General features: G+C 34.2%; 1 protein-coding gene across 1 annotated transcript in view; it reads left to right on the top strand.

Annotated features, from left to right (window-relative positions):
* ATRNL1 (attractin like 1) overlaps positions 1-15,947 on the top strand; it is a 1,271,094-nt gene that overhangs the window by 977,629 nt on the left and 277,518 nt on the right. Inside the window, exon 27 of the mRNA XM_074233580.1 lies at positions 8,210-8,317. Within this exon, the coding sequence (XP_074089681.1) occupies positions 8,210-8,317 (108 nt within the window). The remainder of the gene's footprint in view (positions 1-8,209; positions 8,318-15,947) is intronic.

Here is a 15,947-nt window from a genome sequence, read left to right as displayed (position 1 = left end):
GGATTTTCTTGGCAAAGATCCTGAAGGCTTTTTCATTTTCTTCTCCAGCTTTTTTTTAATAGATGAGGAAACTGAGGCAAAAAGAGTTAAATAACTCACCCAGGGTCACATGGTTGGTGTATGATGCCAAATTTGAATTCAGGAAGATAAGTCTTCCAGACTGCAGTTGTACTTCTTTAACCACTGCACTTTACAAAGCCTTTGAAAAGACATGACATCAAAGCAAAGTCCATGCATGGATGAGAATGTAAAACTTATCCACTTATATTGATTTAACAAATTGATCAAATCCTCAGACAAGAGATCATGTTTTGACACTTAATTCTCAGGAACCTTCAAAACAGTTTGCCAAAACACAGCATAGACTGGGTTAAGAAGAAAGACAAGGGGAGGGGGCGGCTAGGTGGCGGCTAGGTGGCATAGTGGATAAAGCACCAGCTTGGAGGCAGGAGTACCTGGGTTCAAATCTGGTCTCAGACACTTAATAATTACCTAGCTGTGTGGCCTTGGGCAAGCCACTTAACCCCATTTGCCTTGCCAAAAAAAAGAAGAAGAAGAAGAAGAAGAAGAAGAAGAAGAAGAAGAAGAAGAAAGACAAGGAGACAAGGGAATAGAATTGCTTTGTATTCTTTTTTTAAAAATAAGAATGTTATGAAATGTGTTTGGACCTTTCTGGAGAGCAATTTGGAATTATATTCAAAAGGCAATAAAATAGTGTATACTCTTTGATCCAACTACTACTAGACCCATATCCCAAAAAAGGTCATGAAAAAGGATAAAAATCTCATAGGTACAAAATATTCAAAGTAACTCTTTTTGTATTGGCAAAGAATTGGAAATTGAAGAGATGCTCATCAGTTGGGGAATGTATGAACAAATTGTGGTAGATGTATGTGATGAAGAACTATTGTTCTGTAAGAAAGCATGAGAAATGAGACTTCAGAATAGCCTGAAAAAACTTACATAACAGAGTCTGAGTGCAGTGAGCAGAACCAGATCATTATACATACTAACAACAACATGGGGTGATGATCAATTATGGACTTGTTCATTTCTGCAGTACAATAATCAAAGATGATATACCAAAAGATTTGTGATAGAGAAAACCATCTATATCCAGATAAGGAACTATGGAGTTAAAATACAGGCCAAAAGATGCTATCTATATTTTTTATATTGCCTTATGTATTGCTTTTTAAAACAATAATGTTTTCCTCTTCCATTTAAATGTGATTCTTTTTTCACAACATGAAAATATGAATCTATGATTACCATGGTTTCAGATGTGTGGTCTGTCAAGGTAAGGGAGAGAGAGGAAGAAAGAATGTAAAGAATGTAAAGAAAATTGATTGCTGAAAACTAGCATTTTATACATATATATATATATATATATATATATATATATATACATATATATTTGGAAAATAAAGAAATGAGGGGGGAAAATCTGTTTGGAGGAAGGACCTAATATAATTTTGTAAGCTTGAAGAATAATACAGTAAATTAGTTTAGAGTATTTGAACTATCAGCTTTAAGATTGTCAACTTGATCAACAGTGAACTGATTTTAATCAACATGACTCTGCTCCTGGTAATTGTCATAGCTGTGTGTCTGGATTATTGTCATCCTCTTACTCTGTGGGTTATTTTGCAAATCATTTTTTCCTCCAAGATTTTGAGTTTAAAATTTTTCTTCCTCTTCCATTTCATCCCCCTCCTCCCAACAGAAAGAAATCTAATATAGTCAGTACATTTATAACCATTATGGGTTATTTTGAAAGCCTTGTAAATGGACAGTCAGTGCTGCTCTAGTGCCAAACCATGATAGTCATTTGTCTCTTTATTGTGTACTTTCTACACTACCTTTTTTCATGGCAGTATAAAAATAGTCTATTGTGTTAAGATCAATTTGTTATCTTGGCTTTCTCATTCTACAGAAAAATTGGCAATAAAACATCAATGATAATGTAGATATATCTATTATATGATTGCTTATAGATGTACAAAATGTTAAGCTTCATTTTTTATAAAAAAGCACAATTGTAAAATAATTGATTTTTAATTCTTAAAAAACTAGTATGAATGAATGAATATATGAAAGAGCTTTTATGTTAGGTTCTTTGCTAAGCACTGAAATATAAATAGAAAAAGCAAGGCTACACCTGTTCTCAAGATTTAATTAGCTAATACAAAAGAAAGTCCATCTTCAGGAAGATGAAAAGGCCCTGAGGCCTGTTGGTTCAGCAACAAGGTCAATAGCAAGACTCATGAGTCCTTGGTTACTATAATAGGTCATCTGACACTCCCCAGGGTCTGGAGGACCCAGACGTTAAGGCCTTGAGGACTACTGGAGGCAGTGGTGATTCAAAAGACCTCATCAGGAGAAATATGGTGGGTGATTCTCATTCCAACCAAGCCTTGTGAGCAAACAGCTAGAAAAAATTCTGGGCAACTGGGCCTGGAGAAGGGTTAAAGGGAATGGAAGGGAGAAGATTGTCCCCTTGATAGTGGTATTTTTGTTTCTCACTCTGCTTAGGTAGGGGCCCAGGGCCAGTTAAGGTAGGAGAAGGGAGTAAGAGAGGAGCCTCCTTAATGTTGATCAACTCATGGTAATCAGGTCTGGTGGGTAAAAAGGAGTCAAGGTTTGGATAGTATGAAAGTTTAAAGAGTGTCTGATCTATTTTACCTCAAAAAAACCCCGACTTTTATTATTATTCTGTTTTTTGTCAAAAGGTGTAAAAAGGGATTCAGAATCTTGTGAAAATTTCAAATTGCCTCATAAATGTGTCATTAGTTAAAAATGAATATTCAGTAAAAGCAAGCACCTCAGAAAATTAGTACTGAAAGTTCATGGGTATAGTATCACTAAAAAGAATAGCACTTTTTTAATTTTTAAAAGCAGCCCTTTTAAGAAATGACCTCTGTTCTTCCAGCTTGGAGGAGGTAAGGGGATTAAAAAGAGTGTTACTCTTCTGCAGAAATTCTCTTATTTTTGTGTCATAATAAAATTAAGTTAATCCATCTTTGCCTTTATACAAGTCACTGACAAAAATATTAAATCATCCACCAAAGGCAGCTAGGTGTCACAGTAGAGAGAGCCCTGGCCTTGGAGTCAGGAGGACATGAATTTGAATCCAGCCTCAGATACTTACCACTTGCTAGCTGTTTGACCTTGGGCAAGTCACTTGCCTGACCTTCAGGGACATCTCCAATTGTCCTGATTCATACCTGGCCACTGGACCCAGATGGCTCTAGAAGAGAAAGTGAGACTGGTGACTTAGCACAGCATCTCCTCACTCAAATCCAATTCATGTGCTTCTCATAGCATTCCCCTATCTGATGTCATGGTCTTCTTCAAGAATGAAGGGCAACATCATTAGAAATTACCCACCATATTTCTCCTGATGAGGCCTTTAGTTTTCCAAGACTTTTGAATCTTATGACTATCGCTTAAAACCCACCACTTCTTGAAATGGGGCAGATATGATAATGCTAAAAATGTCCTAGAAAATTTATTGGGGATTATCAAGTTTAAAAATGCACCAAAATAACCCTCAAGTAATGAAGGGGCTTTATCATCATTGTAGACTGGAGGCAGGAGCTATGGAAGAGACAGGAAAATTAAGGAATGAATAGCTAATTAAGAATAAGGTGTCTGAAAATATAATCTTGATTCCCAGATCAGAGTTTAATATGTAGGGATGACAGGTATTTGGTCAGGAAAAAAGTACAGCTAATGAGAACCTGTAAAATAGATAAATATATCTATCTAATATATATTTATAAAAGAAATAAGTATTTATTAAGCATCATCTGTTTTGTTCAATGCACTGTACTAAGCACTTTACAAATTTTATCTCACTTGATCCTTACAATAACCCTGGGAGGTAAATTCTACTATCATATATTTGAGGAAACTGAGGCAAAAAGAGGTTAAATCACTTGCCCAGAGTCACACAGCTAGAAAGTATCTAAGTCTAGATTTCAACCCAGGGTATTCTTGCTTCCATTGCACACTTTGCTGTGTGTGACTGTGTGTGTGTGTGTGTGTGTGTGTGTGTGTGTGTGTGTACACATTATGCATATATATGTGTATATATGTATATATGTATATATATATATATACACACAAACAAGCATATACAAAATTCCTTCATTTTTCTATGAAACCAAAGTCATATCATGAGGAAGAGACTAATATCTCATAGGATTAGTAAGAATACAGCATACCTTTTTTGCAAAAATGAAAATCTAGGATATTTTAGCAATAATTTTCTGACTAATATTATCTTTTGGCTCTCAGGTAAATTCAGTGGTCTAGTTTCCAAATTTCACTGCAAATATTTACAATTCTATCATATCCTATCTTGTTTTAATAACCTTCTGTGTTGTTTTTGGCTTTTTTGTGTCTTCCCAAAAACATTGTAAGTTCTTCATAAGCAGGTGTCAAACAATATTTGTTTTTCTTTATTAACATACAGCACTCTGTTAAGTATTGAGAAAATTAATATTGGTCAGTTAATTGATTTAGTTGACAGTCATAGAATTGGAGTGAACTCTAAAGGTCATCTAGTCTAACCACCTTATTTTACAGGTGAAGTAACTGAGGTCCAGGGAGATTAAGTGTTTTACCCAAAATGATATAGGAAATAAGGGGAAAGTCCTCTGATTCTATATTTAATTTACTTTCCACAGCAACATGTTGAATCCATATTGGGAAAAGAGGATTAACTATTTTTTTTAATATTGTGATCTTTGTTAAGAAAATTTTAAGGAAACACCTGGGTGACTCAGTGTATAGAATACTGGCCTTACAGACCCTTGAATTTACTGTGTGAACCTGGGCAAATCACTTAACCTCAATTGCCTCCAAAAAAGAAAAGAAAAGAAAATTTTAATGAACAGGAAATATCCAAAGAGTTATACTGGTTATCCCCCATACTATAGTATATTCAATTTCAAAAGAAAAATCTATTCTTTGTTGATGGCAGTAGATTTAGAATTATAATTTTACTGACTAGGTATTAATAAATGAGTTTTCATACTCAGATCATGAATTTTAAGGACTGCAAAATAGATGCATTAAAGTAAATCAGTTTAAGCCTCATTGATCAGTTAGGGACTTGCTAGTACTTTCTAATCTTAAAAGTGCTACCCAAAGAGATTTTTAAATATTTACTCCTCAATATGATGCAGACATTATGTTCCCAATTACAACATGAGGAAAATTGAGAGGAAGTGAAATAATTTGCCTATGGCAATAGAATAAAAATCAATGTCAGGAACAAGATTAAAACTTACAGCTTCCTGAAGGCTATCTGTATGCAGATATAGCCAAGTTCATTATTTTCAAAAGAACTGGGGGAAAAAAGGTATGCCTTCTTCACTGAAGTCATATTTTTTGTTATTTAAATTTCCATATGGAAAGACAGTCAGTAGTATATACTTATTTTTAGAAAGACTCTTAAGTTGGAATTTTAACTTGCTAGTGATTGTATTTTGAATATTAGACATCTTATAATTAAGAGTATTATTTGATAAATGAATCATATTTTCTTTTTAATTTGATTAACCTCTTCTTTATGTCACCTAATAGATGTAGAAAATGATTTTATAAGTAGTTTCTATTATATTTCTATTGCCCTAAGAATGTATCCATATTAATTTTTTTAAAAAAGCTTGAAAATTCTCATTACTTTGTAGACAAAGAATTACAAAATATTTTTAATGTATTGAAAAAGTATCATTTTGCAAGTGTTAAATTTAAACTGTCATGAGGCATTTTCTTTTATAAGGGGTTTCTTAATGAAATTAAGACATGAAAATGAAAACTTTCTTAATGAAAACTTAAAGAAATTCAGTTTCTTAATGAAACTTCAAAATGCTAAATAGTTACATCCAAAGATTATATGCTATGAGAATTATTCTTAAAATACTCTCTTACCAGCACAAGTGGATATGCTCTAAGAACACTATCAAGAGGCAGAAAAACTAGCCGTGCAAATATTGAATAATACTACTAGCAGTAGAAAACATTGGAAAAAACCTAAATGTTCAACAGTTGCAATGCAATCAAATAAACTGGTATATCAAAGTCATATGATATTTTGATTTAATTAAGCATATGAGGTCCATAAAAGAGATACAAAGTTTTATAGGAAATAATGGGAATTAAGACTGTAGAAAGAGATACCCTCTTACACACTGATTAGGAATATTGGGTATAGAATCTGACTCAAATTTTACTGGTATAGGGAACTGCTTGAAAGAAAATTAATTTTAACAAAAAAGATTGGCTATCTTTCAACTTAATGTTAGAGGGCTACTTGTGGCACCAAAATGCTATGTTCCAAGCCACAATATATCCATAATAATAATAATAATAATAATAATAATACCAATAATAAATATTAGGATAAACATTTTTATAACACTCACTATGTACTAAAGTCCTTTATCTCTGTTTTACAAATGAACAAGCTGATACAGTGACTAGGGTCATACAGTGTTGAAAATAGAATTCAGGTCTTCCTGATTCCAGGTCCAGCACTCTATATTCACTGTGCCACTTCTGTCTCTCCATAGAATATATATAGAATATATATATATATATATATATATATATATATATATGTATATATATATATATATACATACACACACACACATATATGCCTAAAGGCTTTCTTATACACATATATATGTGCATATGTCTATATGGGACATGTGTGCATATAAATGTATGTTCATGTGCACATATGTAAGCACTTAAATATGACGAACATGCGTTACATGTTTTGGGTCGTGTGTGTGTATGCCATATATAATATGTACAGTACTGTTGTATGTATATATCATATACAATATGGATAATCATAGCAATATATCAGCCTATCTCTGTATTGGCAATCATATGTATCTACATATGTATAGATTCAGACACACTCAGGAATTTAGAAGTAAATGGATAAACAATGCAAACAAGTAGGTTTGGAATAATGGGTTTGCTGTTAATGTTATTTGTATGTTAAAACTTACTTTTTCATATAAAGATGTTTAAATGGTTTTCCTTGAGCTTCAATTAAATTTCATAATTATTTTTAAGATCAGTTGTTAATTTTTTAAGATGTGTGGATAGCCCCAAGTTTCTGTGCAGAATGAAGCAGTCTCTTTGTTTAAGAAGTCTGCTTTTCCCCAATGATATGATATTCTTCTCATTTGAAGGAACATTTAATTGCACTGCTCATCTACTTTAAATATTTAATAATCCTTTTATTAGTTGCAGGGAATGAAAGAGATAAGATTTGTAATACCTAATCTTTCCCATCAATTTTTTGTTATCATGACTTAATGAATATTATAATTACAGGTAAAGGCAAAAATATAGATTACTTTTGCATTCCTGATTGGGACTCTCCTGTAAGCTATTGACTTCCATTTGAGCTGAAACTATAAATACTCTGAGGAAAAAGATAGATGCTTGTTTTTTTTTAAACACCTGAGACAACATTTTCACTAGTTACATAATCTTCCAATTTAAGACATGAACAGGGAAGCTATGAATCAAGTTGCAAATACTCTTACTAATAACTCCTAGGGGTTTACGTACAATAGGACTTGTTCTTAGCAGGTAGTTTGACAGCACTTCATTATTTTTCTTACTTTTTAAAACTACTGTTTATTTTCAGTTAAGATAGAATACAATTTGATTAGAAGAAAAAATACATCATCACCCTCATATTAGTTTGCATTTACGTAGCAACTTCACCTAGTCTTTTAAAAATGTTTTGAATACATTTCATTAGACTTAGGGAAAAAATAAGCAGGACAAAGGACTCCTTGTTTAACAAGAACTTTAGGGAAAACCAGGATGCTATTTGGTAGAAAATAGGTTTAAACCAGTTTTTTATACCATGTACTACCTACCACAAGCTCAAAAAAGTTGTCATGTGGGGAAAAAAATAGGAGAGCAAGAAAAGAGGCAATTCTCTGACTTTGGGAAATGCATTTCTATAGCAAATCCCTTTTGTAAGTACTGCAAATTTGAATGCTTCATGTGCATATAACTCTGGACTTATGGAAAAGACAGCTCTCATCTTTAAAGATAAGGTTATGAATATGGATATCTAATACCTGTATTTTATTGTTAGATTTAAATCATATGCAAAAAACACATCTATTTTAAAATAAACTATTTTAACCCCCTCCAGCAACTACTTCGAGAACGACAGCAGATGGCCAGCCGTCCCTTTGCTTCTGTGGATGTAGCAGTTGAAGTGGGAACTGAACAAACAGACTTTCTACGAGGGACATTAGAGGTAGGAATTGTGGTACTACTGAAAGGAATCTGTAATGATTTGCATATTTATTTTGCTTCTCTCATCTACATCTGCTTCTGAAACCAAGCAGAGTCTGATTACCTCTACTTGACAAGACTTTGCTACATATGTTATATCATTTTTCAAAGTACCGGGTTTTAATAGTATGACATGAGCTGTAACAAAAGCCACTGGAGAATCTATTAGCCTAGGCTGGAGTGACAGTCTGTTCACCTGACTGCCTTTCATTGACAGATAGGAGCTGAAGGAATTTCAGTCATAGATATGATGGAGCTAGGCAACAAGCCTCATATGTTTGGTCCTTAGAGGACACATTGCCCCCTAGTTAACAGATCACATCTTAATTAACAAAGTTTTCTGGAAAAGGACAGGCCGTGTATTTTAATTATGTAGCTTCGTTGTTTTAAGGAGTATAGAATATGTGAATATTATCATTTGTGGTTAATGACTGTGTTATTACATTTTTTATTGCAAATTCATAAATACTGTACAATGAAATAGAAATCATTATATGCAAGTCAGTGTGGTATCAACACCGAGTAATAATGCATGAAATGGTTTCTGAACATGGAGACAAAGAATGGAGGGAAAATTTACAAGGTGTGATTAATGATTAATCAAAATATATTGATGCATTGTAATTAATGACATTCTATTACTCATTATAATTACAGACATGGTTAAATCATTTTTAAAAATTGAGGGTCTTGCCACAGCAGACTTATTTGATCCTTTTAGAATTTTTCCTATCCCTTATTTGTTGAATTCCTGTTTTATTATCTGTTACACTTTCTATAAGAAAGTAGAATGAAAGGGGAGGTGGTAAATTTTAGCAGATGGCAAAAATGAAAATAAAGTTATAATAGCTTTCTATTGTTTAGGCACAATTACAACTAATTCTAACAGTATTTTGATACTTCAAGTATAAATAGTTAAGTCAGCCCTTATTGGTATCACATAGGCCAATTTCTTGATGAGTATGTGAATTTTCCTTTTGATTATTTGGTCTTCTGTTGCCAAATATCTCATGATGTTTTGTGCTTTCACATACTTTGCCTACCCCTCAAGTCAATTAAGCATTGGAAAGTTTGCAGCTAGACTGTATTCTTCTCAGTAAACAAAAGTGAGTCAGCATGGCTAAATAAATTGTTTATGAGAGGGGACATTTTCTTTTTATAATTTCACCACAAAACTTTTTTTTAGCCAAGTTTTCATTTGGGGGGTGGGGGTAGGGTTTCAAAATAATGGCATTAAGTGACTTGCCCAAGGTCACACAGCTAGATAATTATTAAATGTCTGAGTCTGGATTTGAATTCAGGTCTTCCTGACTTCAGGGTGTCAGTGCTCTATCCTCGTGCCACCTAGCTACCCCCCAAGAAAGGCCAATGTGGAGGAGCATGGTGTGAAGAACTCTGAACATGGAGTATGAAGTTAGAATCATAATTTGGACATTTACCAGGTGTGTGGCCATGGACAAGTCAAGTTCCATGATCATTTGAACCTCCATTCCATCTGAGAATAATAACACTTGCACAGTATTTTCTATAAAATCGATGTGTCAAAGTGTGTTGTAAACAAAAAATATATAAGATAATATTAATAGTGTGTATATGTATGCACACATGTAATTAATTTTATTAGTATAGAATATTAGAGTTAAAAGCAGCTTTAAAGATTATCTAATCCAGTCTCCTAGATTTACTGATGTGGAAATTATGGGGTAGAGCTGGAACTATTATCCCAGCTCTGCTAGTAGTACCTTGGTTCCTTTTCTCTTGTGAGGTAATAGTAACATTAATCTCAAAGTAGCCATATTATATTGAAAGGTAATATGTAAATGTGGGAAATAAGAAAGAGGAAAACCAAATTTAAAGAATCAGATGATTCAAACACGGAATAATCAGTTCTGAATAACTTAGTTTCCTTTAATTCTCTTGCACTTTCCCTACTAAGACCCTGCCTTTGAAAGGGCAAAGTGGGGGTGGGTGCGGGCAAAACTGTTAGGATAAAAACTAAGAGGACACTTCAAGAGAACCTTTCTTTTCTTCTAATCGGAATCATGTCCCTTACCCTATTGTTGTTATCTTTATGTTACATTATAAAATATCAAGATGCCCCTGTTAAGTGGTTGGTACTCTCAAAGCCTCAAAGAGGCTTCATCTCTTGCACAAGAGATGGTACTGAAGGAGCAGTAGCTCAAAGTTCAGGAGAGCTCAAGTTTCTTACAATGAACCAGCTTTCCTTCCCCATCAGAAAGGTCTCAAGACAGCAGCCTTTCACACTTCACTCTGGTTGGCCCTTTAATTGCTCCTCTAGCTTGCTGACCCCCTCCTTTTGGCTTCTTAACTGCTTCTAATGACTCCAATTAGTATCTTCTTGTGGTCAGTGACTGGTATTTTGCTTTAGGAGATCAAAAATCATAAAATCTTCATTTCAGTTTTGAAACCAGATATGCTTATTTAATCTTCCTAGTGTCCAAACAATTAGGTCATCTACTACTTTGCGAGTTATAATTTCTCAAACTCTAAAAAAAATGCAAATGCAAATGATCTAAGAGAGACCACAATGCTGTACAACCTCAGTACCCTCTCAATGCTCAGACACTCACAGTATATTCATTTGAAAAGAAGTTTTCTATCCAGTCCTCATTACATTTTAAAGGAAAAATATATGATTTTTATCACTTTTTCATGTATAATTGTTTATTTTTTGCCTCTTTCATTCTCCAAATTGTTCATGTCCAGAGGTCAGCACCTTACATCCTTCACAAGCTGATGTCATCCTTTGTCTTTTTATCTAAAAGTTAATTCTCTGTTCCTTTCAGCAAGCAAATGGTTTGTGTAAAAGAGCAGTGCCTCACATTTATAATACTGAAGAGAAACGGATTTCTATTTATGAAAGCAGATATATTTCAAATATACTGATATAAAGCATACATCTACATACATATATTCACAGATACACATATAGGTATGTTTTAAACATATACAAAGATCTATATATGTGTATGAATAGAATTAAAAATAACATCTAAAACTGTACTTTATACAAGCCATATTTAGACTTTGTATTCAAACCCATAATCAAATATGGCAATGACAGTGGAAATAATGGAATAGATAGGACATGATTATTCACTGGATATGATGGAAGAGGTGAAAGCAGAGAGCTAGTTCCAAATCAATGGGAAGGTTTTGTTGCCAATGACAGAAATAGCGAAGCCAGGAAGATTAACATGTTTGGGGGGAGGTGGAAAGAATGGGAAAGATGAGGTTTTGGACATGTTGAATTTGACATTTCTGTCAGGAAATTCATGTAAAGATGGATAACAAGCAGTTAGAAATTAGGGTCTGAGCTTGGGAATTGGAACAAGGAAATAGAGTTTAAGGAGACATCTGCACAGAAGGCATTATTTTCAAAGTTCTTTTGTCTTGTCTTGTTCTATCCATCAGAATCTGATTCAGGTATATCTGGTTTTATTATCTTTTTTTTTTTTTTTTGGTGTATCGGGAAACAAAAAACAAATAAGCAAAGTCACTTGCTGAAGAAAGTAGAATTAATGAGAGAACCTGGACTGCAATCTTATACTTAGAACATAAAGGGAGGCTTGAAATCATAAAGTCTCACCTCATTTTGCAGGTGATTTAAGTGGGACCCTGAAAGTTTATGTGATTTTCCCAAAATCATATAGACAGGGTCAAGAGCCTTGATATGAACCCAGTCCCTGTTTCCAAATTCAGCTCCTTCCACAGTTTTTCAAGGGAATAACATCTCCAAACTATGAGAGGCTTTTGCCGCTACTATATTCATGTACACAGATACCATAATGAAATAGGGGGATCATTTCATGTACCCCAAGGTTTCCAGAGTTCAAGTTAAAGTCAATTCAGACCTGTTAAAATTGACTAGGGCCCTTAGGCTTAATAAGGCCTCTAGATCTTGAATGTTGTTCTTGGTTGTTTGTTTGTTGTTTGGTGTTGCTGTTGTAGTGTTAGGCTGAAGTCAATTAAAGTTCAAGGAGTGCTTTTTGATTGAAGTACTCAAACAGTCCTTGATGATTTTAGGTCTTCAGCAAGGACTTTGAATGGGAAAGTTATTGGCTGTACCTTAGTGTCTTAGACAATGCCGGTGGTTGTCACTGTATCGTAAATTGCCATAAAGAAATCAGAGTGATTTACTCAACTGCAATAAACCCAGCACATGAGCTCTCTGTTATTTTTATATTTGAAGTTTATCTTAAAAGTCACTTTTACAATTTTCCCAGCCTAGTACAGTACCCTAACTTGCTTTACAAAGTAACCCAGTTTAATAAGGGTTTATTTGGAGATTCAATTTAAATCATGATGAGCAATTTTAAAAGCTGCAATGCAGGATATTTTATTTTAACCACAAGGAAACTGTACTCATGTCCTATTAACATTTCATGTGGTTTCATCTCTCTTCTTCCCTACCATCCCCTCCCAAAGAAAGTATTTTCATTTTAATCCTTTTTAGTGACATCCTGAGGTAATGGGAAGAGCCCTGCACTTACATAGGACACAAGTTTGAATCCCTACTCTGTTACTTACCCCATATGGGACCTTAAGCAAGCCTTTTTTCCTTCTCTAAACCTCTGTTTCCTCATCTGTAAAATGAAATGTTGGCATTAAAACGCCTTTGACGTTCCTTTCAGCTCAAGAATGAGGAGTGCAATTTGCCTAGCACAAAGTAGTTATTAAATAAATACCTGATTGATTAATCACGGAACTCTTCCACATTCTCATCTGACCCCTGATTCCTTTTTTATTTTCACTTTGAAACTTTAGTTGCAAGAAAATATTTCAGTTTAGGAAGGAGGCTGATCAGGGGGAGGTGCCAATGAATAATGCATCCCACATCCATAGACCAGAAAAGCTTCTCATTTGTATTCTACGTTTTCTTTGGTGTTCCCAACAGCAGTAATTTTGATATCACATTGAGATCAATTGCCTAGTATATTAGGACAGTTCAACCTGGGCTGTTTTTATAAGAAACCTCTCTCCCAAGGTGACAGACAGACTGTTAATATCTTTGCCAGAGAGAAAAACCAACAGCTCTCTTGCTAAGAGCGTTGTTGGCTTGGCTCCCAGAGCAGTATGCACTGGGATCTGCCACTATTGGCCACAACTTCAATTCTCTCATTTCATTTCTAGTCCATCATCCTCTAGGACTAATAGTTTTTAAGACTAAATCAGCTGCCTAATCAATGTTGCCTTTTGCTATGTTTCCTTCTTTTTTTAACTTTTGAAATAGCAATACAAGGTTTATTCTGGTTGTTTGTAAGAATTAAGACTTCATCTACAGGAGTGTGGGATGGAGTTCTTAAACTTTTTGCTGTCATGGACCCTTTTGGAAGTCAGGTAAAATCCATTAACCCCTTCTCGAAATGATAATTTAAAGTACGTATAATAAAAGACATAGGATTCCAAAGAAAATTAATTATATTAAAATGTATGTGTCAAAAAATATGTGTATGTATATGTGTGTGCATGTATGTTTGTATTGTTTATGACCATAGGTAAAAAAATTCATACCCTAGCATAACATTGTATGAATGAATGACCCTGGGATTAATTCAGACAAATATTGATTATATATCCGTTACACTTAAAGCCCTGAGCTGAAACTATAAGAAGTAGAAGACATGGCCCTGCCTTCAAAGAGCTTATACTATTTCTTAAAAAGTCAATAAACTGTAGTAGGGACAGCTTATGACTAAGTGCCAAAGGATACTTGAAACAAATAGTAATACAAAAATAAAAAGAGTAAAGAATGGAAACTCATGGATGGTTTGGGATTTTGAAATGGAATAAGAAAATCCTTAACACTAACATGACTTAACACTGACATATCCTCAAAGGAAATGTACTTTTTGTGTAGATATAAGCTTTATTTGCAAACAAACAGAAAACCAACCTGTTCTCAGTAAAGACATGACAAAAGAAGTGTGTAAAGTGTGATTTACTAAATAAATGACTCCAAAAAAATATATTTGGTGGTAAATATATTCTTTCCCCTATCTATGCAAATGTACATTAAATACTATTCCTTGCAAGCAGATATCATACTCTTACTTGGAAATAAAAAAATTAAACCTACTATCTCTAGTTTCTTCACTTTAGGATTTTAAAAACTGTCTTTTCAATTGCCTCAGCTTGACCCTTGAAAATACTCTTAAATTGGGGCGGCTAGGTGGCACAGTGGACAGAGCACTGGCCTTGGGGTCAGGAGTACCTGAGTTCAAATCCGACCTCAGACATTTAATAATTACCTAGTCGTGTGGCCTTGGGCAAGCCTCTTAACCCCAATTGCCTTGCAAAATCTAAAAGAAAAAAGAAAATACTCTTAAATTCAAGACTTTTAGTGTTTAATAAATAAAGGTTTAGATTAGACTGAGTTAGGGTTAGTGTGGGGAAGAAGGATAAACAAGGATGAAGAGATGGAAATCTGTGATCCTAGAACTTCTCTGAGTTTGGAGCACATCCCTCTCTGGTTGGGATGTAAAGCAGTGAGAGGAAGGTGATACAAGTATTTCATGAACATGTTGAAAATTCCTCACCATTGAAAAGTTCATTTCTAGGATCACAGAACTAAAGATTTAAATCTGGAAATTACTTTAAGACTCATCTAGTCCAATCCTTTCATTTTTCAGATAACTGAACCACAGGGGATGTGATTACAGAGCCACATATAAGACCAGATTTTCTGACTCCAAGTTCAGTTTTGGTTTTGGTTTTGTTTGTTTGTTATTTGTGTTGTTGGTTTTGTTGGTTGTTGTTGTGGTGGTGGTAGTGGTGCTGGTGGTGTATGTGTGTGTGTGTATCTTTACAGGCTTAGATTCTGTATATAGCAGATAGTGAAAGAGTCATCAGGATATTGGAGGTAGAATACCAAAAGGAATATGCAACACTCTATGTCCCATAATTTCAGATAATGGGATGGGCGGGGAGAGACTACTTAAAAATGGAGACAAGATTGATTAAAAGATGAAGGCTACCACTTTCAAAATACATGGTACTACTGAATATTTGAATACCTGGGACTAGTTTTTTCCACAGAACTTTGGTTCTGTACCATCTTTTGGAATGTCCAATGGTATATCCTTTAGACATCTTGAATTCTATATGTTAAAAATAGAATCCATTTCCCTCAATCCCAAATATCCTAAAAAAACACTTTACCTACAAATTAAGTTTCTACCAATGGCACCAATCAATCTTTAATCACTCAGGTCCCAAACCACAGATGCTTCCTTTATCACTCATCTTACTCTTCTTCTTACCAACCAAAATCCAATTGGTTGTCAAACTTTATCACTTCTACTATCACAACATTATACTTCTGATCTCTTCTGTCCTTTCTCATTGCCATGGTCTTAGCTTGCAACCTTCTCAATTCCTATTTGGGTTCTTTCACATGTCTCCTAGTATAACTGGTAGTTTCTAGTATCTCCTCTCTTTAATCTGTTATCCACATAACCCCTAAAATAAACTTCCTGAAACACTCAAACCATGCCTTTTCCTTGCTCAAGAAACTTGGTTCTCTGTTGCCTTTAGGAGAAAATGCAAACACCTCAGCTTAGCACTGAAAT

Source organism: Macrotis lagotis, chromosome 4 (assembly GCF_037893015.1).
Source record: "Macrotis lagotis isolate mMagLag1 chromosome 4, bilby.v1.9.chrom.fasta, whole genome shotgun sequence".
NCBI classification, from domain to species: domain Eukaryota; kingdom Metazoa; phylum Chordata; class Mammalia; order Peramelemorphia; family Peramelidae; genus Macrotis; species Macrotis lagotis.
The sequence above is the reverse complement of the archived record's forward strand: the minus strand, read 5'-3'. Positions and strand labels throughout refer to the sequence as shown.